Source organism: Adiantum capillus-veneris, chromosome 2 (genome assembly GCF_014529385.1).
Source record: "Adiantum capillus-veneris isolate H3 chromosome 2, ASM1452938v2, whole genome shotgun sequence".
Taxonomy (NCBI): domain Eukaryota; kingdom Viridiplantae; phylum Streptophyta; class Polypodiopsida; order Polypodiales; family Pteridaceae; genus Adiantum; species Adiantum capillus-veneris.
In genome coordinates, this window is record NC_140932.1 from 25,216,980 (window position 1) to 25,241,726 (window position 24,747).

At 44.2% G+C, this 24,747-nt stretch overlaps 1 protein-coding gene across 1 annotated transcript in view; it reads left to right on the forward strand.

Annotated features, from left to right (window-relative positions):
- The first annotated feature begins 4,619 nt into the window (after positions 1-4,619).
- Positions 4,620-24,747, forward strand: part of LOC147462526 (stress response NST1-like protein) — a 42,529-nt gene continuing 22,401 nt past the window's right edge. The window contains exon 1 of the mRNA XM_086484252.1: positions 4,620-5,203. Within this exon, the coding sequence (XP_086340378.1) occupies positions 4,655-5,203 (549 nt within the window). The 5' untranslated portion in view covers positions 4,620-4,654. The remainder of the gene's footprint in view (positions 5,204-24,747) is intronic.

Genomic DNA, 24,747 nt, shown 5'->3' on the forward strand with positions numbered 1-24,747 from the left:
ACATCACCTATTGTTACCTTCACACCTGGACATGTTGCATACAATTCACCGGATGAATTGTTTGCCACTTTTACCATCCAGCCATGATCTGTGTCCATCGGCCATTTGCACTTGTTGTAGAGACTCTTTGACATTATGTTTACTTCTGAACCATGGTCAATCAAGGCAACAAATGGCTCTTCAAGATCACCTACCTTGACCAAAGTTTCTGTAGTAGCCCTTGCCCAATGACTTCGTGAATAGTAACTCCTAGGAATATCTTCAACTTCTTCATCATCATTTGAGAAATGCACTTGCTTCACTCTCCCACTAGATTGGTAGCATCCTACCACATCTCCATCATTCTCCTTATTTTGCAGATGCATCCCTTGTGTTTTCGAGGTTTCCCCTTCAACCTGTGGACGAGAAACTTCAGCAAGGGTTTGCCTCTTCCTCTTGATGATGTCAATGATCTCCTCATGGAATTTACGCTTTGCAATGCCAAGAACTTCTCCTAGAGTAAATTCAATCTTGCTATTCAAGATCCTTTCCTCCAAGACTTCCTTTAAATCTGTAGCAACCTCAATATCAGATTGTAGTTTATAAGTTGGGCCTTTTGTCTTACCTTTTGTTGGCTTTTTTTTCTTTCCTGTTGTAGACTCCTCCATGAGTACTTCAGGTGGAGATGCTCCTCGTGTTGAGGGTGTTTGAGAAGGCATTGAGTCGCTTCTTCCTCCACTTCTAGAAGATCTTTTTGATGGTCCTTCATCAGCATTCTCACGTCTACGCTTCTCTTCTACAATCGCCTCATTTTGTTGGCATTTTGTAATGTAGGCATGCACTGACAATGAGTCCACTGGATCATTCCATCCTGTTTCTAGACGTATGCAATCACCTGCTTCATGTAGAATCTCTTTTGTAAGCTTTTCCTTTTTAGCTAATTGCATGACATTTGGCCAAATTTGACCATGATGGTCACTCACCTATTCATCACTAAGATGCTCAATTTTTACTCCATAAGTAGCTGCCTCAACTGAAGAGGTGGCATGCTTAGTTGCCATATCTTCAACTAAGGTTTGCATTCCCCCCTTCCCAAAGTTAGTTCTCAAGGGTAGACCTGTCTCTCTTAAGTGGATTTTACCATCCTTAAAAAAGACAACATCTTTTGACAAAGCATCACTAAAATCATCACAATCCCTTCTTACATGGTCTGTACTATCACACCAAATACATCTATTAACAAACCCTTCTTTGGGCTGTTGTCTTTGTCTAGGAAGTGGCCCTGATGGTTGGCCTTTTTCTTCAAGCTTTGTAAGCTTCATCTTCAAGTCACGCATTCCCTTCACAAGCTCATCTAGCATGGACTCATCAAACTTAGGAGCGATAAAAGTAGGCTTTACCATTTTGTCAGAAGTTGAGGTGGAAGGACTTGTAGTGTTTATTACCATCTTGTCCCTTCTTCTTTGTCGTTTGGCAAGCAGTGAGACAACACTTTCAACCTCATTCCAGTCGGTCTTTAGTCCTTGCTCAACATCTTTATCTTCAAGAAGAAGCTCCAAATTTTCTTGAAACTCTTTACCTGCAGCTTGTAAGAAAAGATCTGTCTTCTTTGCATCTAGTGTGGCCCTTTTTGTCCTTGTGAGTTGTGCATAGCGCCGCTCAAATTCCCTAAGTAGCTCTGTTATTGATAGTCCTTGCTTTGGCTTGACTACCCATTCTAAGAATGTTCTTTTGGTCACTCTCTCCAAGTCCTCCATGAAATATTCCTCCTTTAAAGCTACTTTGAGTTCTTCCCAATTTCTCCCATGCCCATCTTTAATTCCCCTAACATGCTCCCTAATTTCTGGAGCAACAACTAGCTCAAAGCTTTGAATCATCTCACCTTCTGACACGCGATGCAGCTCCATCTCCTTCACATACTCGCGTTAAGTACTTGGCTACATCTTTGCCATTAAAACTGATCCATTCTGTTGACGACCGCTTGTATGGCCTTCGTTGCTGAAATCTCCCTTCTTTCAGAAGCATGTTGTTGTTGCATGAACATTGCAAATGCTTGAAAAATTTGCATTGTTGCTGGGTCAAAATGCATACCCTGTTGCTCAACATGATCACCCATGGTTACGCACAAAACTCTCACCCTGGCAGTTTCGCGTTGGGTTCACCAAAAGTATGTCAAGAAGTAGGCGGTCTTGCCAGGAAGGCACCGAGCCTCTTGCTGTGAGAGTTTGTGAGGAAGCTCAAGGGTTATGAGAAAGAGCTAAGATGTAGATAACATAGCTTCTAGAGCTAAAGAAGAAATGTAGCCAAAGAAGCCGCTCACTTTTCCTTACAAACACACACATGATGGAGAGAACTCATGAAAGATAGTCAGAACAAAACAAAAATGAAAACATCGAGATTACGATCATATCGTATCATGGGTAGGATAAAAGGGTTAATGGATGAGTTAATGATATTTAATCTTTGTTGTCCAAATAAGCTACGGATTGCTCTTTGGAACTGTAGCTTTGTGCTTACTATAATGTATATGTTTTGTCTAGCGATGGGGATTAGTTGTGAGTACAAATCCTCTTGATCCATAATAAAATAACCACACTCACATCAAAAGACAAGTTATAGTCAATAATAGGCAGTATGATGGGATGTGGTGAGAGAAGTATTTCGTTGAGCCTTTCAGGACCAAATAGAAACACTATGCGTTGCCGAGAGTGAATCTTTCGACTAATCCAAATGTTGACCCTAATAGATTGCACAGAATGGAAATGAAAGAAATCGCCTCTATGTGGATTATGGTTATTCATCGATGATATACTTAGCATGTTCAAAGATAAAGGTGTGAAAGAAGTGAAAGGAGAAGAAGAAGAGAGTTTCTCTCCCAAGCCCTATTGTTGCCCTTAGGCAATAAGGATAATGCGGGGAGAGAAGTACCTGTAGCAAGGAGATTCTAGAGTTTGTGGAAGAGAATGAGAACCTTAAGAGAGAGAGAGATTCTTGTGGAAGATGAAGATATGGTTACTAACCTTGTGCTCATAATTGTTTCCGGCAAGAAGGTTGTACCCATTACATTGACAAAGTTGCTGCTTGAATACATGAGAGCAATCACCACCACCTTAATGGAGAGAGAAGATGAGGCAAGACTTCAACCTTTCTTCAAGAGAAAGTGTGGCACTAAGATGAGTGTGTCACTATGGAATTGAGCTATTCTCACTCACTCATAACTTGCCCCAATGAAGAGAAGGTTGCCCTTTTTATAGGTGAGGGAGCCATGTTTTACATAATCACTTGATTAGGCTTAAGAGTTAGCCCAAATCAAATGTTCTTTGGATATTTCTTAAAATGGGCAATATTAGGACTCAAAATATCATGAAATTTAGCATTTTTGGTCGTTGAGGCTCCATGTGGGTGCATGATGTATGTGGGCCCCACCTAGGCATCTTTTGTGTGGCTCCAGCAGGGGGTCCCAACTTGTGTGTCTTGTCCTTCAAAGCATCTTTGAGGTGTCACATTCACATGCTTGTGTCTTTTATCCTCCAAATATCTTATTTTATGGAAAAAGACCAAGATTACCTCTTTTCACTTGATTCACCTGTTTACCATCTCTTCTTGCAGTGTAGTTGTGAGAGGGTTTTTCATTGGTTTCCCTGTAACTTTTGACCTGTAACTCGGATTGACATGCTTCAAAAGGCAAAATTGGCCTACTAAAAGAGCTTGATTTGGTTTTGGCCTTTTCTCCACGCCCTTAGGTCGGGATTTTCAAATTGGGATGGTCCAAGAAGCTTTGGATCTTCCTTTTCATAAAGTCTTCTAGTAGGCCCTTCCCTCTTGTATGTATCCAAGAAGGTATGCATTATTGAAGGGTTATATTATTAAATAAATGTGAAAAGAAGAAAATAATTTATATATGGTAGGATATAGCTGAGATATTAAAAAAAATATACAAATGCTTTTCCCCAGACAAAAAGAGGCACAATCATTGATACTTCTCTTGCAGTACTTTCTAATAGTAATGCACATTTATATTACTTCAAAGGTAATACTGAGGTATGGTAGAAAGCTTTTATTTATGCATATGAGTATTATATGAAGTATACTTATGCATCAAAAAGTCACAAGATAAATCGTTTAATGCCCGTTTTCACTATATACGTGCCACAACACGACAACGCGCGGGTCACATACTAGTATTTGTAATGGCGTTCGCAAACTCTCCAGCTGCTCCATCTCCGCCTCAATCTCTTGTTGCTTCGCCACCTTATACTTTTTCATTGTGCATCGCCCACCTCTGCCTTGGATAGCTGCCGCCCTCGCTCACGCATCACCCGCCTACTTCATTCTTTTCACTTCCTCGTTCAGTTAGCAAGGGGATTTTCCCAGATTCTTGCTAATTAGAGATTACAACGTATTGGGTCCCCCCTACTAGCGTTCTTTGTCTTTCCTTTGGGTCTTCTCACAAGTGAAGCATAGCCTCAAAAGCTTGTGGGTACAGATTTTCCTTCTCCATGTGACAATCCATCCGAATTCGACTATTGGATAACTAAAAATTACCACAAGGAGTGTGTCTGCATTGTGACGGCCTTGTTGGGAACTGGAGGAGGCTTCGTGTGTCCGCGCAGTATGAACTGGGCCTGAGAATCAAGGGTGTTCCAAATTGAACCTGTATTGTTATGTGGCTTTCATGGCGCTGGTCCGGCAGCTTCATTCGTCGTTGAAGGGGTTTCTGTGCAAGCCCTCATTGCACGTGCTGGCGGCGCAGTCTCGCCACATCGGCTCTTCCACACCTCGCTTTGATGATGAGAATGATGGGGATGGAGGGTCTGGAGAAGAACAAGAAGACGAGCCCAGCCCCGACTCTCCTGTCGATGCAGAAGAGAACACGAAACCTAAACCTCCACCTCCACCGTATGCGGAAGAGCTCAGGAAAATCTTGACGGCCAAGTACCTCTCCAATCAGCCCATAGCACGCCCTCATTCCCTCCGTGACAAACCATCAACGGAGCTCAATTTGCAGCAGCTTAGATCGCAGTACAAACAGAGGCTTTCTGCTGTGAGAAAGCAGTACATGTCGGAGTTAGAGAGACAGAGAGCTGCTAAGGCTGCACAGGACAAGAAGCAGAGAGAGGAGATCCAACTTGCAAAAGAAGAGCGGCTTCGCCTCAAGAAGGAGAAATCTGCCAGGCGTGCCATTGAGGTTGCGGAGGAAAAAAGAATCTTGCAGGAACAGCTGGTATGACACTCTTGCATGCCATGTCAATTATAGGTGCAAGTGTGTGTATATGGGCACTCTGATCTTGCAGGAACAGCTGGTATGACACTCTTGCATGCCATGTCAATTATAGGTGCAAGTGTGTGTATATGGGTACTCTGCAGAGGAAAATTGAATCTTTCAGGAACATCAGCTCTTGCATGGCATTTCAATTGTAGTCACGCGCGAGCACACACACAAACACATTCACACATATAGATATACAAACAGAGTATATACATACAATTATGTATATATGCACACGCGTGCGCGCGCACACACACACACACACACACACACACACACACAGAGAGAGAGAGAGAGAGAGAGAGAGAGAGAGAGAGAGAGAGAGAGAGAGAGAGAGAGAGAGAGAGAGAGAGAGAGAGAGAGAGAGAGAGAGAGAGAGATGAAAATGAGATGAAATGTTATATTGACGTCTTCAAAAGGCCAAAGTGACCCATGAGACCAGAGCGTGACAATTGGTGAATCTGCTACAAAGTCAGAGTAATAAAATGACAAAATAAAAATACTTTGGAATCCTAAATTGGTAAGTGTGAACTAAGGAGCTAGCTGGGATAGCTAAATCACAAGTCACAAGAGATCCAGCATTGGTCGGCTGGTGGATCTCATCAATCTCCTCCATGGTCAACTGCCTGACTGGGCGTCGTGCATGTCGGGCGAAAGTGATCCGAGTCCTTTGATGTAGCCTCCGTCGATGCTGTGTAGTCCTCCGCAGTCGTGGGCGTTTGGATCTCCCTAGCTCAGTCGCTTGGTCGATCAGTGTGCCTTTGTCGATCAGTGTGCCTCTGGTGTGAGGCGACAAGCTCTGTTGCGGTAGTAGCTCCTTCGGGTGGAGAGAGAGAGAGAGAGAGAGAGAGAGAGAGAGAGAGAGAGAGAGAGAGAGAGAGAGAGAGACTATGCAACATCAATGTGTGCAAAAAGCTGTGATGACCTATGAAACCAAAAGATTACACAATAATTTGATACAATTGGACGAAAAAATGTTTATTGAAAAGCAGAAGTAAAAAGGGGATAATTGAAAGGCCAAATTGTATGAGGTGTTGCACTTGAGGGCTCTATAGAAACTTAGAAAGGCCTTGAGGAGTATTGTCACGTGCACATCTAACCCTATGTGCATGTGGGCAAGGTTACTCCTACTGCTAGGCTTTCCTAAAGCCTAGGAAGTGTTCTGGCACTATGTGAGCCTGCACGCAAGACGTGCAGGTCCGGCTACTCTAGGCTAGTTGCATACCCTTTGATTGCATACGAGCACCACCAAATCCCAATGTCTGCAATGTTAGAATAGGCAGTGGAAGATGCAATGAAGACAATAATTGGCCTTTGATCTGGTGGACACTTCGACTCCAATCTGGCTCGACTCTGATAAGATCCTCCGACACAAGAGAACACTTGCATCGCCACATGAATGAACACGGCAATTGTGAAGAAGAGAGATCATTGAGGTAGTGTAACAGATTTGGACACTCCAAGTCAAGAATCAATCGAGACAGCACCAAATAACCACTTCAAAACAATTCACAGATCACAATAGATTTGCATTGGCCCAGTGGAGTTCCATGCCTAGAGATATTGGCCCCAAAGACTGGCGCCCCTTTCGGTATTTCTTTATGTATTAATCAATCACCGAAGTACAAGAGAGCGGTTAGGGTTTCACTCTCAAACTCTGCATCTAGATGCTCTGAGAAGTGAGCCCTAAACCACTAATAAAAAGGTTACAAGGGATGCCCAAAAGCAAAGCCCCAAAAGCTTAAAATCAAAAGCAGTTTCTCTCTCTCTCTCTCTCTCTCTCTCTCTCTCTCTCTCTCTCTCTCCATGAAAGTAAAATAAAGCAACTCAACTTTCTCCTTGGCCATTTGCGTAGCCAAAAATCTTCAAAAGCGTCGCTCAAATTTTTATTTTTATTTTTTTTCACCTCCGTGATTTTCGGAAATATCCGTACGTTGCCGCCACGTAGCATGGCCGCTTGCTTTTAGGGTTTCTAGCCAGCAATTAGGATTAGGGTTTCCAAAAATTAGGGTTTTTGGTAGAAATTAGGGTTTGCAGGAATTTTAGGGTTTCTGGCAGAAATTAGGGTTTTTGTTGTCGGTAGCCACGTCATCACTTTCCCTCTTGAAAGCATTGTAATCGACCGCGACTACGCTTGCAAAACTGATAAAAGCCATAAACCGTCTTAGCAGACACTGACTGTTAGTACCTACGTACTAGGAACACACATCTAGCACATGTACCAATCGACAGTCACATCACACGACATCACAGGACATCACATGACATTCAACATTCATTCGGATCTTAGACCATGATTTATCGGTAATGTAGCTAGCAATCACATCAAGGTTCAAGCGGGACCTCATCGATGTCCGATTGACTAACCCCTATTGCAACCATGTCTATTCGAGATCAATTAGACCAAAATGCTGCAGTCATTTCGTCTATCAGTTCCTGCACTCAAAAGAAGTCAAGAACAAATCAGTATCATTATCAGGAATTCCATTTCATAAAGTCATCCAGCAGAATACTGTCAGCTCTCATTATCCCTGAAGCTCAAAGAGACATCAGTGACTTTAGTATCAAAATCAAGGCATTTGTTGACAAAGGAGTGGAGCGACTCCCCTCTTGTGCATCCCATTGCACCAGATCTCCGGCCAAGCTGAATTCTGGGTTCCGTTTGGAATAGATTATGCTAAACCAAAAGCGTCGAGGTAAAGTTTCACAATCTGAGGAGTATGTGTTAGGTCCTTCTCCTCCATCCACTTCGCATCAAATGCAGGATAGTTCTTGAACTTAACCAAGAACCGCCTTCGGACTTTACCTTTCTTCGTATCCTTATGTGCCAAAATTTGTTCAGGAACAAGGATCTCCTCGTTTTCTTCCATTTCGGGTTGCTCATTAGGCTCCCTATCATCAGGCACATCACCCTTAACATGTTTCCGTTAGGTGCAGCGGAATGATTGTTTGCGCTTTGCTCAAGATGAGTGCTCCGAATTGTGCTCAAGGTTCCTTTTAGTTCTTATGGAAGGTAGAGCCTTCCGTTTCTCAATGGAAAGTGCTATGATCACAAACAAAGTGAATGGACACTGTGCGTGCAAGTGTATGAGACTAAGAGATAGAGAGAGAAGAGAGATACGACACCAGAGTCGTTGTAAAACCCTCCTCCGAAGGCCCCACTCTCGTCGGCGAGAGTGGTCTACTTTTGATTGCACAAGTGGTACAATGCGGATTGAATGGACTTCCTCCTCCATCCACTTTGCATTCAATGCAAGATAGTTCTTGAATTTAACCAAGAACCGTCTAATCACTTTACCTTTAATCTTTCTATCTTTATGTGCCAATATCTGTTCTGGAACAAGTATTGCCTCACTTTTCTCCACTTCGAGTTGCTCATCTGGCTCCCCATCATTGGGCACATCGCCTTTAAAAGACTTCAAGAGACTCACATGAAAAGCATTGTGAATTCTCCAAGTACCGGGTAGCTTCAGTCTAAAGGAGACATCATTTATCTTTTCTTTTATCTGCAAATGTCCATAGTATCTCATGCTAAGTTTTGGAAAAAGCCGCTCCTTTCCCTTTTTCTTTCTCAGGCGTGCCTTCTCAAATCGTAAGAGCACCCAATTGTCCTCCTTTAATTTCAAATCGTGACAATGTCGATCTGTTGCCTTCTTGTGTCTTTCCTGAGATTTTGCTAAAGCCTCTCGGACCTTGGCAAAAGCAGTGTCCAAGTCCCTCGTGTACTGGTCGGCTTCAAAAAATCTCATCTTTCGTGCTTAGGAAGGGTGGAACCTTCGTAGCACCTTCAATAATCTCAAATGGCGCCTTCCCCATGGAAGAGTGGATTGTTTTGTTGTAGGCAAATTCCACCAAGGCAAAAACATTTTCCATTGAGTCTTTTGATCAGAAATGTAAGACTTCAATAAATCCAGTACGACTGAATTTGCAATCTCAGATTGCCCATCTGTCTGCGGGTGAGATCTGCAACCGTGTGCTAATGTTCTCCCAAAATAGCCTTCCAGAACAAACTCGTGAATCGGGGATCTCTGTCAGAGACTATTGTCTTAGGCATGCCATGTGATGAACAGTCTTGCTAAATGATCCTGCTTGATTGTTTTCTTCATTGGAATCAAATGAGCCTGCTTGCTAAATCTGTCAATAACAATCCAGATACCATCGTGCCCACTCTGTCTCTTCAGGAGATCAAAAATGAAATCCATAGCAATACTTTCCCAGGGGCGGGTGGGAATGGGTAAAGGCTGTAACAATCCCTGTGCTTTATGCCTGTCAAACTTGACCTTTTGGCATACCAAGCAATTGCGTACAAAATCGTCCACATCCTTCTTGTGTCACAAACTGGTGACGTGGCATGCCTGGACACACTCACACCGGCTGGCAGCAGGGTACAGGCCCGTAAAAGGCGGCGACAGGCTGACGTGGTATTATCGTACAGCAAATCCCGCTTTTTGCGTTGACTTGTTGACGTGTCAGAGTGTACGGATTTTCGCTTTTTTACGCTGATGTACGGAATTCCTGATTTTGTGCTAGTTGAAAATTACTGGCAGCTTTTGGCTCCAATGCTTTATTTTTAGAAGCTTTTCACTTACTACTTTTGGGGCTTTGCTTTTGGGCATCCCTTGTAACCAATAAATAAGTGGTTAGGCCCTCACTTCTCAGAGCATTTGGACGTAGAGTCTGAGAGTGAGCACCTACCCACTCTCTTGTACTTTGAACATAGATTAATACAAAAAGAAATACCGAAAGGGGCGCCAGTCTTTGGGGCCAATATCTCTAGGCACGGAACTACGCCGCGGGCCGTGTCTACTCAAAGTGTGAATTGTGAACTGTTTTGAAGTGAATCTCTGTTGTGTCGCGGTAGAATCTTGACTTGGGGTGTCCAAGTTTGTTACAATGGTATCAGAGCACGGCCGATTTCTCTTCTATAGGGAAATCCGATCCTTTTCTCGCGACACTTATGGATTCCAACCGAGAACAGCTGACTTCTTCAGCATCTGGGAATGCGGGAGGAGATCACAAAGAAGATTCGCATGAAGAGTACGGCCACCACGGCCTACTCAGGCTGAGATTGAAGAGATGGAACATCGACAATTGGCTGACGATGTGAGAAAGATGATGATTAACATTGCGAAGGATCCAAAATTTACAAAATTTTTAACTCAGCATTCTTCGAAGAAGTGCACACCTAGTGGCAGAAGGCCACAGAGCCACCCATCAAACCGGCACTCAAGAAACCTCCTGCTCCGAGGATGTTTACAGAACAAGAATTAGACAAGAATTAGAAGAGGTGGTTGATACATGGATCAGTTAGCTTTTGGACTCAAACAACAATGCCAAAAAGCACGACAAAAAGCAGAAGAAAGGAATTGACTTCCTGGGTTATTTGGTCGTCAATCTACTTTTGCCTCGGCAAGAAGGCAGAAGAAGTGTGTACGATTTGAAGGACTACCCAGTTCTTCTTCTTCTTCTTCTGACAGTTCTCCCACTCTTTTGACTTGAGCAAGAAGACAGGAAAGGGAAAAAGCGAAGCAAAAAGCAAAGCCTCGAAAAGGGAAAGAAAAAGGCAAAGAAGCCTAAGTTTCGCCCAGTTTCTGACAGTCCTACAGAGGACTCCTCTTCAGATAGTTCGGACTCCGACGATCACAGGTTTTACGCAAAGAAGAAGCATTTCTATAAAGCCAACCAGTATGACTTCCTCGAAGATTAAAGCAAGAAAGTTAGAGAATTTAAAGAAGGTGGACATTCAATTAAGTTTGACACTTTTTCTGGATTCCGAGATGCTTCGAGGGCTTTGGCCTTCATACAACAGTTTGACATAGCTTTCTCTGGAGGGCATTACTCAGAGCACTCCAAGATTCAAAGGGCTACCTCTTTCTTCAAGGGAAATGCTCGAACATGGTGGTCCACCCTGCTACTGAACAAGGAAGCTCCGGTTAAATGGTTGAAATTCAAAAGGCTTTTTATTTCTTCTTGGTTGACTCGGGAGTATGAACGAGATATACAAACTGCTTGGAATCATCTTAGGATAACCAAGGGAGATTCTCTGGACACATATTGCTAGAGATTTTGGAGCTCTTTTCTACCAGCTTCTTCATTTAAGAAGATCTCGTTTAAAGAACAGATTGAGTGGTTTTGCTGCGAACTTCCTACAAAGATCCGGGATCACTGCTTAGAACAAAAGTCAAATTCTATTCAGTAGAAGAGGCAACAGAAGAAGTCATAAGACTTGCAGTGTCTCGACTCAGCAGTACCAGTAGGGAACCCACCAGTGTTTTCAGCCTCCAGCACTTTGCGTTTTTGCATTTGCAGATCTGCCTTAGCGTTTTCAGTTTCCAGCATTCCCTATCAGCAAATCAGGTCAGCGTTTCCAGCTTTTAGTCCTCTGCACTTGCAGCTTCACCTTTAGCCTCGTAGATCTCCGTTACCGTAGGAGATCCTCTCCATCTCATCAGATCAGCCAGCGTTTTCAGAATTCAGCAGATCAGCGTTTTTTAAGCATCATCATCAAGTTGTTGTCACTGTTGTCCTCACCAACACAGTCCTAGTACTCAGCCTCAGATCAGCTCTCAATTTTCAGCCAGATCAGCCTTAGCGTTTTTGCATTTCAGCCCGTCCTCGTCGTCGCCATCATAGTCGTCGACATCGTCGGCAAGTCCACAACATCTAGACCATTGTACCAGATTTGTGCAATCTAAAGCAAATACCTCTCTAGCAATAGAGAGGGGGGAGCCTTGGAGGGGGGTTTGGGACCCCATCTGGTGTAGTATCTTCTCTCTCTTTCTCTCTCTGTCAGCACTTTCAGTCACAGTAACATTCACTTTGTTTTGGTCATTGCACTCTCTCTCTCTAAGAATAGCGGAAGGCTCTCCCTCCGGTAAGTAAAACCCCTCGAATAAAGTTTGGAGCACTTATCCTGTAACGGACTTGGACACTCAAAGTCGAGAATGTCACAAAGTGATGACGTGGCTGACAACAGAAACCCTAATTTCTGCCAGAAACCCTAATTTCCGGAAATCGCGGAGGCTGAAATTTTTTTTTTTTTGGAAAATGATGAGCGACGCGAATTTTCCTTTTTTGATAAAAAAAGAGAAAAGATTCTCTAAGAGAGAGAGAGAACTGATGCTTTTTATTTTAAAAGCTTTTGGGGCTCTGCTTTTGGGCATCCCATGTAATCTTTAAATTAGTGGTGAGGGCCTCACTTCTCAGGGCATCTGGACGCAGAGTCTGAGAGTGGAACCCTAACCACTCTCTTGTACTTTGATTATTGATTAATACAAAAAGAAATACCGAAAGGGGTGCCACTCTTTGGGGCCAATATCTCTAGGCACGGAACTCCGCCGGGCCAGTGCAAATCTATTGTGATCTGTGAATTGTTTTGAAGTGGTTATTTGGTGCTGTCGCGGTTGATTCTTGACTTGGAGTGTCCAAGTCTGTTACAGTGGTATCAGAGCACGGCCGATTTCTCTTCTACGGGAAATCCGATCACCAATTTTTTTCCCGCGGCACCTATTGCTTCATGCAAGGATCAGTCGACTCCCTCTGCATCTGGAGATGCGGGCAGGGATCACAACGAAGATTCCGGCAGAGAGTATGGCCCGCCTTGGCCTACTCAAGCGGAGCGGCGAGAGTGTCGCCAGTTGATCGGCGATGCAACAAAGATGATGCTCAATTTTGCCAAGGACCCGAAGATGGCAAAATATATGAACCAGACCTCTTTGGAAGAGGTACAGATGGAGTGGCAAAGAACCACAACACCACTCCCGAAACCCGCTCTCAAGAAACCTTCTGCCTCCAAGAAATATACGGAGAAGGAACTAGAGAACGTGGTTGATGCACGGATTGCTCAGCTTTTTGACGTGCAAAAGAAAGCCAAAAAGCACGGCAAAAAGCAGAAGAAAAGCACTGACTTTCCAGGTTATTTGGGTCGTCAGTCGACTTTCGACAAGGCAAAGAAACTGAAGAAGCGCGTCAAGTTTGAAGGCCTACCCAGTTCTTCTTCTTCTTCTTCTTCTTCTTCTGACAGTTCTTCTAGCTCTTCAGACTCGAGCGAAGAAGACAGGAAAAGGTAAAAAGCGAAGCAAGAAACAAAGCTTCGGAAAGGGCAAGAAAAAGGCAAAGAAGGCTACATCTCGCCCAGAGACTGACAATTCTACTGAGGACTCGTCTACAGACAGCTCAGATTCCGATGACGGAAAGTTTTATGCGAACAAGAAGAATTTTTACAAAGCCAACCAGTATGACTTTCTCGAAGATAAAAGCAAGAAAGTCCGAGAGTTTAAGGAAGGTGGCCACTCGATCAAGTTTGATACTTTTTCAGGATACTCAGATGCTTTGAAGGCTTTGTCTTTTATACAGCAGTTTGACATCGCTTTCGCGGGAGGACGCTATTCAGAGCGCTCCAAGATTCGGAGAGCTACCTCTTACTTTAAGGGGAATGCTCGTACTTGGTGGTCCACTCTTCTTTTAAACAAGACTGCGCCAGTTAAATGGTTGAAATTTAAGAGGCTTTTTATTTCTTCTTGGTTGACGCAAGAATATGAACGAGATGTACGAGCTGCTTGGAACCATCTTCGGATGACCAAGAAAGATACAATCAATGCTTACTGTGAAAGATTCTGGAGCTCTTTTCTACCCGCCTCTTCATTCAAGAAGATCTCGTTCAGAGAACAGATTGAGCGGTTTACCTTGGGTCTACCTACAGAGATCCGAGATCACTGCTTGGAATAGAGGTCAGCTTCTATTTAGGAGTTGATGAGTCATGCAAAGGGGGGCTTTGCCATTCACTCTGGCAGTTTGACCTACCCCACAGATAAGGCCATGACACAACGAGTTGAACAGACTTCTGGGAATGAAAGTAGAAAGAAAAAGAGCAACCCAGAGAAAAAGGATGCATGACCAAAGCTTACTCCTGAGGAGAGAGCTCGCTTCATCAGAGAGGGGAAGTGCTTTGGATGCGGGAAACATGGACATATCTCCGCGAAGTGCCCTAAAAAGGCACAGAAAGAACAGCATGATAAAGACGACGATAGGCCTGAGAGTTCGAGAGCAGCTGAGGAACGTGGCAGAAAAGGTAGATAGAAAAACAGAACTGGTACCACATGGCGTGGGACCTGCACCGAATCTAATGAATGAAAGTACAAACTTTGCCGCTTTTGGGGCAAAGTGAAGGATCAGGAAGCTCTTTTGAAGGAGCCAAGGCCAACTTCTTTTCACTTGGAATTGGTGGCTCGATTTGGAATTACGCCCGACAGACTGACGCCACAGGCAGAGGTAGTTCGACTGGCACTCGGATGGGATGTTGCCATTACACCGAGCATTGGCAAACTTTGTTTGCAATGACAGGGGTGTTGAGGGCACGCGAGTGACGTTCTACTCAGGATCCCTTGGTACCACAAGAACTACGCCGTGGTTGACTACCGGGCCGAGAAAGAGACTTTGATAAATGAAGGGCTTAGAGATTATACTTGATGAACTTCAGTTTCTTACTCATTCTTTTGGGAGAGAACTGAACGCTGGATAAAGGTTGAATATGTTTTGACCTGATCAAAAGAACGCCAATATTTTTCTCCACACTCATGCCGTTTGCTTTTCAGAGGGCCTGAAGATCAAACCATTGATCTAATACCTGGAAGCACGCCACCGAATCGGCCACCTTATCGTGTGAGCCGAGTACAGAATGAAAAGATTATGAACCCAGTGAAAGACCTCTTGGAAAAGGGTCTTGTCCAGCCTAGTACTTCACCGTATTGCTCTCCAGTGTTGTTGGTTTTGAAGAAAGACGGATCTTGGAGAATGTGCATCGATTATAGCGCTCTCAACAAAATCACCATCAAGAACAGATTTCCGATTCCTAGGATCGATGATATACTTGACAGGTTACAGGGATCCTTGTGCTTTAGCAGGATTGACTTGAAGAGTGGATATCATCAGATCAGGATAGCGCCAGGAGATGTCTACAAGACAGCTTTTCGGACGACTTTTGGGTTATTTGAGCTTTTGGTGATGCCTTTTGGCTTAACCAATGCTCCTGCGACATTTAACCGGATGATGGACAGGATTTTTCGAGAGTACATGCTATTTGTTGGCATTTTCTTTGACGACATCATTGTTTTCTCCAAGAATGAGGCAGAACACAGAGATCATTTGCTTCAAGTCTTTCAGGCATTACGAGATTACAAGTTAGTGATTGATGCAAAGAAAAGTGAATTTTTCCTACCAGAGATACACTTTTTGGGACACATTGTGTCAGCAGCAGCAGGAGTGCAATGGATCCGGCCAAGATAGAGACTATCCGTGATTGGCCCGATTTGAGGAATGTCCATGAAGTTAGAAGCTTCTTGGGACCGTGTTCGTACTACAAGCGGTTCATACGAAAGTTTGCAGAGGTTGCTTCCCCTTTGCATACCTTGACACAGAAAGGAGTACCTTTTTCGTGGGGACCCACAGAGGTGACTGCCTTTCGGACATTGAAAGAGAAATTGACTACAGGACCAGATTTGACTTTGCCGGACTTGCAGAAGTCATTTGAAGTATTTTGTGATGCTTGTGGTCGTAGTCTGGGTGCGGTCTTGATGCAAGAAGGCCATGTCATTGCTTACGAGAGCCGATTGTTCTCTAGGCTGGAGATGACAGCACATATATATGAGAAAGAGCTTTCGACAGTGATTCATGCTTTTACTCAGTGGCGGCACTACCTACTCGGAGCGGATTGTACTGTCTTTACAGACCATCAGAGTTTGCACTACTTCTTGTCACAGAAGCAGCTTTCGGAAAAGCAAATGCGGTGGGCGAACATCTTGTCACAGTTTCACTTCTAGATCGTCCATGTGCAGGGACAGAAGAATGTGGTGGCAGATGCTTTGTCTCGGAAACCGTTGGTTCTGGCTATTTCCGCGATACATCATAGGAGCTTCGAGGATATGGTCGATCGATATGCCACAGATACAGATTTTGCAGATATTTTTCACACGGATACGAGATGGGGAGACAATAGCTCGATACTTCCTTTGGGAAGGCTACTTGATGAGAAAGACTATGTTGTGCGTTACACAACCGTTGAGGGAAAAGGTTATGATTGAATGCCGCTGTCCACCTTTTACGAGTCACCGCGGCATTGCTATCACCATGAAGGGGGTAGAGAGATACTTTTTTTGGCCGAGACTCAAAAAGGATATGGAAGAGTTTGTGCGCAGTTGCTTAGTATGCAAGAAGGTCAATTTTGATAGGCATAAGGCACAGGGATTGTTAAAGCCTTTACCCATACCCACCCGCCCCTGGAAAAGTATTGAAATGGATTTCATTTTTGATCTCCCGAGAACACAGAATGATCACGATGATTTTCCGATTACATGGCAATCTGAGACGATTGTCTCCGACAGAGACCCCAGATTTATGAGTTTGTTTTGGAAGGCAATTTGGGAGAACATTGGCACGCGGTTGCAGTTCTCGTCATCGTTCCACTTGCAGACTGACGTGCAATTTGAGATTGCCAATTCAGTGATTTTAGATTTATTGAAGTCTTGTATCTCGGATCAGAAGACTCAATGGGAAAAGAACCTATCTTTGGTGGAATTTGCCTACAGTAACACGATACACTCTTCGACGGGGAAGACGCCATGTGAGATTGTTGAAAGCGCTGCAAAGGTTCCATCCTTCCTGAGCACGAAAGATTAGATATTGGAAGTGGATGAATATTCGCGAGATTTGGATACGGCTTTTGCCAAGGTTCGCGAGACTTTGCAGAAGTCTCAAGAACGACAGAAAAAGTCAGCGGATTGCCATCGTCGCGACTTGAAACTGAAGGAGGATGATTGGGTGCTCTTACTTTTGAGAAGGCATGCCTAAGAAAGGGAAACGAGAGGCTTTTTCCAAAGCTTAGTATGTGATACTACGGACCTTTCCATATTATTGAAAAGATAAATGATGTCTCCTTTCGATTGAAACTGCCAGATACTTGGAGGATTCACAATGCATTGCATGTGAGTCTCTTGAACCCTGTTAAGGGTGATGTGCCTGATGATGGGGAGCCTGATGAGCAACCCGCAGTGGAAGAAAACGAGGAGACCCTTGTTCTTGAACAGATTTTGGCACATACGGATACGAAGAAAGGTAAAGTCCGAAGGCGGTTCTTGGTTAAATTCAAGAACTTTCCTGCATTTGATGCGAAGTGGATGGAGGAGAAGGACCTAGCAGATACTCCTCGGATTGTGAAACTTTACCTCGATGCTTTGGTTTAGCATAGTCTACTCCAAACGGAACCCAGAATTCAGCTTGGCCGAAGATCTGGTGCAATGGGATGCACAAGAGGGGAGTTACTCCACTCCTTTGTCAACAGATGCCTCGATTTTGATACTAAAGTCACTGATGTCTCTTTGAGCTTCAGGGATACTGAGAGCTGACAGTATTCTGCTGGATGACTTTATGAAATGGAATTCCTGATAATGATACTGATTTGTTCTTGACTTCTTGTGAGTGCAGGAACTGATAGACGAAATGACTGCAACATTTTGGTCTGATTGATCTCGAATAGACATGGTTGCAATAGGGGTTAGTCAATCGGACATCGATGAGGTCTTGATTGGACCTAGATGTGATTGCTAGCTACATTGCCGATAAATCATGGTCTAAGATCCGAATGAATGTTGAATGTCATGTGATGTCCTGTGATGTCATGTGATGTGACTGTCGATTTTGTACATGTGTTAGATGTGTGTTCCTAGTACGTAGGTACTAATAGTCAGTGTCTGCTAAGACGGTCTATGGCCTTTGTTGGTTTTGCAGGCGTAATCGCGGTCGATTACAATGCTTTCAAGAGGGGGGTATGTTACAAAGTGATGACGTGGCGGACAACAGAAACCCTAATTTCTGCCAAAAACCCTAATTTTCGAAAATCGCGGAGGCTTATTATTTTTTTTTTTTGGGAAAATGATGAGCGACGCGAATTTTGCTTTAAAAAAAAAAAAAGAGAAAAGACTCTCTAAGAGAGAGAGAGAACTGATGCTTTTTATTTTAAAAGCTTTTGGGGCTCTGCTTTTGGGCATCCCTTGTAATCTTTAAATTAGTGGTGAGGGCCTCACTTCTCAGGGCATGTGGACGCAGAGTCTGAGAGTGAAACCCTAACCGCTCGGTTGTACTTTGATGATTGATTAATACAAAAAGAAATACCGAAAGGGGCGCCAGTCTTTGGGGCCAATATCTCTAGGCACGGAACTCTGCCGGGCCAGTGCAAATCTATTGTGATCTGTGAATTGTTTTGAAGTGGTTATTTGGTGCTGTTGCGGTTGATTCTTGACTTGGAGTGTCCAAGTCTGTTACAAAGAATCTACCGCGACACCACAAATAATCACTTTAAAACAGTTTACAGTTCACAAGTGATTCGACACTGGCCCGTCGAAGTTCCGTGCCTAGAGATATTGGCCCCAAAGACTGGCGCCCCTTTCGGTATTTCTTTTCGTATTAATCTGCAACTCAAAGTACAAGCGAGTAGTCGGGACTCACTCTCAGACTCTGCGTCCAGATGCTCTGAGAAGTGAGAGTCCAAGCTACTAATTGAAAGGTTTACAAGGGATGCTAAAAGCAGAGCCCAAAAGCTTCAAAAGTTGTGAATTTTTAAAAGCTTGCCTCTCACAAGGGTTAGTAACCTTTTAAAAACAAAAGCTCTCTCTACTGCTTACGTAAAAATAAAGCAGCTCTTAAATTTGCGTAGGCTTTTCCCCAGCCCTGAAAAAGCAAACTGCTGCGCTCTGATTTCCGTACATTGCTGCCACGTCAGCTTTTCGCATTTCGCGTTGGATTTTACGGGCAGTTCGTACAATCATGCCACGTGTCAGTCCATGCCGCCAACCAGCCACGTCAGCAGTCTCAGTCGGTTCCGCTGTGGGTCTGTCCATACCAAAGGGGGGAATAGGTGTGTGTGTGTACTAGGCAGCCAGGTCACCAATTTGTGACATACCCCTCTGTTGAAAGCTTTGTAATGGCCCTCGATTACGCCTGCAAAACAGACAGAGGCCATAAACTGTCTTAGTAGACACTGACTGTTAGTATCGACGCACTAGAAACACACATCTAGCACATGTACCAATCGACAGTCACATCACACGACATCACAGGACATCACTTGACATCACATGACAAATCACACTCAACATTCATTCGGATCTCAGACCATGATTTATCGGCAATGCAATTAGCAATTGCATCTAGATCCACTCAAGACCTCATAGATGTCCGATTGACTAATCCCTATTGCAACCATGTCTATCGAGATCATTCAGACCAAAATGCTGCAGTCATTTCGTCTATCAGTTCCTGCACTTAAACAAGTCAAGAACAAATCAGTTTCATATTATCTGGAATTCCATTTCATAAAGTCATACAGCAAAATACTGTCAGCTCTCAGTATCCTTGAAGCTCAAAGAGACATCAGTGACTCTAGTATTCAACAATCGAGGCATCTGTTGACAAAGGAGCGGACTAACTCCCCTCTTATGCAAACCCACTGCACCAGATCTGTGGCCAAGCTGAATTCTGGGTTCCATTTGAAGTAGACTATGATAAACCAAAAGCTTCAAGGTAAAGTTTAACAATCTGACGAGTATCTGCTAGGTTCTCCTCCTCCATCCACTTTGCATCCAATGCAGGATAATTCTTGAATTTAACCAAGAATCGTCTTCTCACTTTACCCTTATTCTTTCTGTCCTTATGTGCCAAAATCTGTTCAGGAACAAGGATCTCCTCGTTTTCTTCCACTTCAGGTTGCTCATCAGGCTTCCCATCTTCGGGCACATCACCTTTAAAAGGCTTCAAGAGACTCACATGAAAAGCATTGTGAATTCTCCAAGTGTCAGGTAGTTTCAGTCAGAAGGAGACATCATTGATTTTTTCGGAGATCTGGAAAGGTCCATAGTATTGCATACTAAGTGTTAGGTGCAGCGGAATGAATGTTGTATTTTCTCAAGATTAGTGATCTTTATTGCTCAAGGTTCCTTTTAGTTCTTAGGGAAGGAGAGAGCCTTCCGTCTTGTAGAGTGCTATGATCACAAACAAAGTGAGTGGATATTGTGCGTGCAAGTGAATGAGACTGAGAGAAGGAGAGAGAAGAGATACGACACCCGAGAGGTTGTAAAACCCTCCTCCGAAGGCCCCACTCTCGTCGGCGAGAGTGGTCTACTTTGATTGCACAAAGGTGTACAATGCGTATGCAATGGACTGATGCAAGTTGGACTATGCCGATGACGACGACAACGACGACGACTTGATGGCTGAAATCTGAGATCTAATCGCTGAATTTCGGGACTGTTTCGGTGGCTGAAAATGACTATTTTGGCTGTGTTTTTATGGCTAAACTTGGGGGAACATCTGCAACCAACTTGGGGTGAATCTGCTACTTTGCTAACTGCTGAAAACCTGCGTTTTGTCACTGCTGAAAACTGCAGCTATCCTAGCGTTAGTGTTGGGGCTGAAAACGTTGGACAAGCTGAGGTCTAGGCTGGCGTTTTTGCATGAAAAACGCTGGCTGAAAGTGGGGCGTTTTGGCAATGAAAACGCTGGGCTGAATGGCCTGTGGGAAGTCGCCAAGGGAGGGGTGGTGATGGCGATGGGTCGGATGCTGAGGGAGGGTACTGTTGAGAAGTTGCCTGTTGAGCGGGAAGCTCCTGCTGCCTCTTTTGCCAGAAAGTGATAACTTGGGTTTGCTTATATATTAACTTAGCAAAATTGCCCTACCTACTTTTGTTGGAAAGTCACTTAAAAATAATAAGTGAAAATCCCAATAAATAGGAATAGGCTAAATCATAGTAACAGGGAATGGCCGTTTTCAGGTCTCCGTTCCCCGTTCCCATTCCAAGTTCCCGTTCCGAATCCCCGTTCCGTGTTTCAAACGTGAGTACCCGTAACAGGGAAGGGCATTTTGTTCCGCGTTCCCGTTCCCCGTTCCCGTTCCGGTTTCCCGTTCCTGGTAACTATGGGCTAAATGCAGTGGAAAATTCCCCTAACTGATGCTAATGGATTCTGATGGGAATTCCGATGATCATGTTGTGTGCAACCGGAGGATATGCATCTATGCTAAGTGACTGGGCATGCACGGTCTACGAATAGACTCACAAAAGTGCCAGATCACTGCTAATCTAAACTTGACTGGACTGGCTGAACCTTGCTGTGGTGTAGCTTGTCCACAGACACATAGGTTGGGATGTGTCACGTGACATGCCCTCCTTTTCAAAGTGAGATACTGGTACCGAACTGTATGGCGTCGAGGGAGATCGTCAACAGCATCCGGAATCCTGGAAGGGACTCTTCGCCGGCCCACTCTGCTGTGTGGGTCGAGCGGTACTTGAACTTCATAAAGGTCTGCAACGCTTGCTTCTTTGGGCCGCGCCGAAAGCGACTCAAAGTCTTCTGAATCTCCTTTCTTGCTTCAACTTCGTCTGGAGTCCTGCATCTTTCGTCTTCAAGAATCTCCATGGCTGAAAATTCCTGAAACCATCTCCAACACAAAACCATGAACATACCCATTCCATGTTAAGTGAAGGAAAAAAATCTTGTCTTCTCTAAAGACCGTGTATGCAATGTAGATGAACATAGAGACGGAGTGACAACCCGTTCATCAAACACATGCAAACAATGCGATCGAATCTTTTCTGTTTGATCGAAATCAATCAACTGTGGCAAATCACAATGGAAATGCCCATGCTTGGTGCTCATACAATCATGTGATCTTTCGGAAACTGTGTCATGCCAAGGAAGAGACATGAAATGTGACTTCCTGACGTACAAACTTTTCAGCTTTTCATGAACAATCCGCATACATTTGTGCTCATCCATGAGAGAAATGTGCTCAACATACAATATGTCATGCCTAGTAAAAGGGATTACATAACGATGCTGACTAAAATATAGGAAACCGTCACGAATGAAACATTCGAACAATGCGTGCGTATCAATCATGCGAACACATAATACTTCCTGTGATGGTTCTTTGAACCAAGGCTCGAGAGCCAAGATCGGATCTTCGTGATTGAGAGAATCGTCCTGTGGGGGTTCTTTGGACCTCGACTCGAAAGCCAAGATCGGTTCTTCGTGATTGATCGAATCTGCAACGAGGTTAGCTTTGATAGAAAAAGCATTCACTAATACCTCATCTGTGTGAACAATCACATCATCTTCATGCGACTCATCATGCGTGTGAGAAATCACATCCTGATCATGCAAATCATCATGCTTGTCATTGTCATCCAAATCATTATGCAAATCATTGGCATCCAAATCATCATGCTTATCATTGGCATTCAAATCATCATGCAAATCATTGTGCTTATCATTGTCGTTTAAAACATCATGCAAGTCATTGTCAACCAAATCATCATCATGATTCACACAATCATGCAAATCCTGTGTGTCATGCTTTGGAGAAGGAGAGACTGAGAGAGTCTCCCTATCGTGATTCTGTGCAAAGTACGCCTGTACTTGAGAAAAAAGTCGCAACATCTCTTTGTTTTGTCGGTCGCTCTGTTCTTTGAGGGCTTTGTTCTCACGATCAAATTCTGCTTGTCTTGCTTTGGCTTCCAAGCGTGCTTGCTCGCTCTCACGCGCTATGGCTGCCATTCTTTCTTGGTACTTACGCTCGATGGCTGCCATGTCTTCTTCGTAGGCTTTTCTTTCTGCTTCTCTTTCTTGGTCCAACTCCTCCATAGGAGTTAGTGCAATCTTTGTCGTAGATGGGGAAGGGTCGGAAAAACCTCCTGGTGGGGAAAATTCTTCTTCGCCTCTCTCATGCTCATCACCTCCAAGCGAAGTATCCATTCCGCTTCGAGTGATGATCATTCTACAATCGTGGGTTCTTGGGGGTCTTGGGTTCTTAAGTTCGCAAGGAACTTGGGTTCTTGGGGGTCTTGAGTTCTTAAGTTCACGAGGAACTTGGGTTCTTGCGGGTCTTGGTTCTTGGGGTTCTTGAGGTTTTCTTTCGCTTGCAAATCGCGTTGGAGAAGGATCCGAGTTCTACCCTTTTCTGCGGGCGCACCCCTTGGTGGCCTTGCGCTCACACCAAGGTTGCTTTTTTCCACCTCACGTCGATTGACCGGCCGCTTAGTGCACGGTCCGCTCTCAATGAGTGAAAAGAGAACAAGGGGAGGCTAGACAAGCCCTTCTTTCTTGGGATTCCTGTCACTCTTCAACAAAACACGATTAGGAATCGCCACGCCCAAGTAAACGTGGGTTCATGCGATCGCAACAAGCAAAAAAAATCTTGTGGTTCTTGTGGTGAGTAATGCAGAACACTTCCAAAGCTCTGATACCAATGTTAGGTGCAGCGGAATGAATGTTGTATTTTCTCAAGATTAGTGATCTTTATTGCTCAAGGTTCCTTTTAGTTCTTAGGGAAGGAGAGAGCCTTCCGTCTTGTAGAGTGCTATGATCACGAACAAAGTGAGTGGATATTGTGCGTGCAAGTGAATGAGACTGAGAGAAGGAGAGAGAAGAGATACGACACCCGAGAGGTTGTAAAACCCTCCTCCGAAGGCCCCACTCTCGTCGACGAGAGTGGTCTACTTTGATTGCACAAAGGTGTACAATGCGTATGCAATAGAATGATGCAAGTTGGACTATGCCGACGACGGCGACGGTGATGACGACGACGACTTGATGGCTGAAATCTGAGATCTAATCGCTGAATTTCGGGACTGTTTCGGTGGCTGAAAATGACTGTTTTGGCTGCGGTTTTATGGCTAAACTTGGAGGAACATCTGCAACCAACTTGGGGTGAATCTGCTACTTTGCTAACTGCTGAAAACCTGCGTTTTGTCACTGCTGAAAACTGCAGCTATCCTAGCGTTAGTGTTGGGGCTGAAAACGCTGGACAAGCTGAGGCCTAGGCTGGCGTTTTTGCATGAAAAACGCTGGCTGAAAGTGGGGCGTTTTGGCAATGAAAACGCTCGGCTGAATGGCCTGTGGGAAGTCGCCAAGGGAGGGGTGGTGATGGCGATGGGTCGGATGCTGAGGGAGGGTACTGTTGAGAAGTTGCCTGTTGAGCGGGAAGCTCCTGCTGCCTCTTCTGCCAGAAAGTGATAACTTGGGTTTGCTTATATATTAACTTAGCAAAATTGCCCTACCTACTTTTGTTGGAAAGTCACTTAAAAATAATAAGTGAAAATCCCAATAAATAGGAAAATAGGCTAAATGCAGTGGAAAATTTCCCTAACTGATGCTAATGGATTCTGATGGGAATTCCGATGATCATGTTGTGTGCAACCGGAGGATATGCATCTATGCTAAGTGACTTGGCATGCACGGTCTACGAATAGACTCACAAAAGTGCCAGATCACTGCTAATCTAAACTTGACTGGACTGGCTGAACCCTGCTGTGGTGTAGCTTGTCCACAGACACATAGGGTTGGGATGTGTCACGTGACACTAAGTTTTGGAAAAAGCCTCTTCCTTCCCTTTTTCTTTCTCAAGCGTGCCTTCTCAAAACGTAAGAGCACCAATCATTCTCCTACAATTTCAA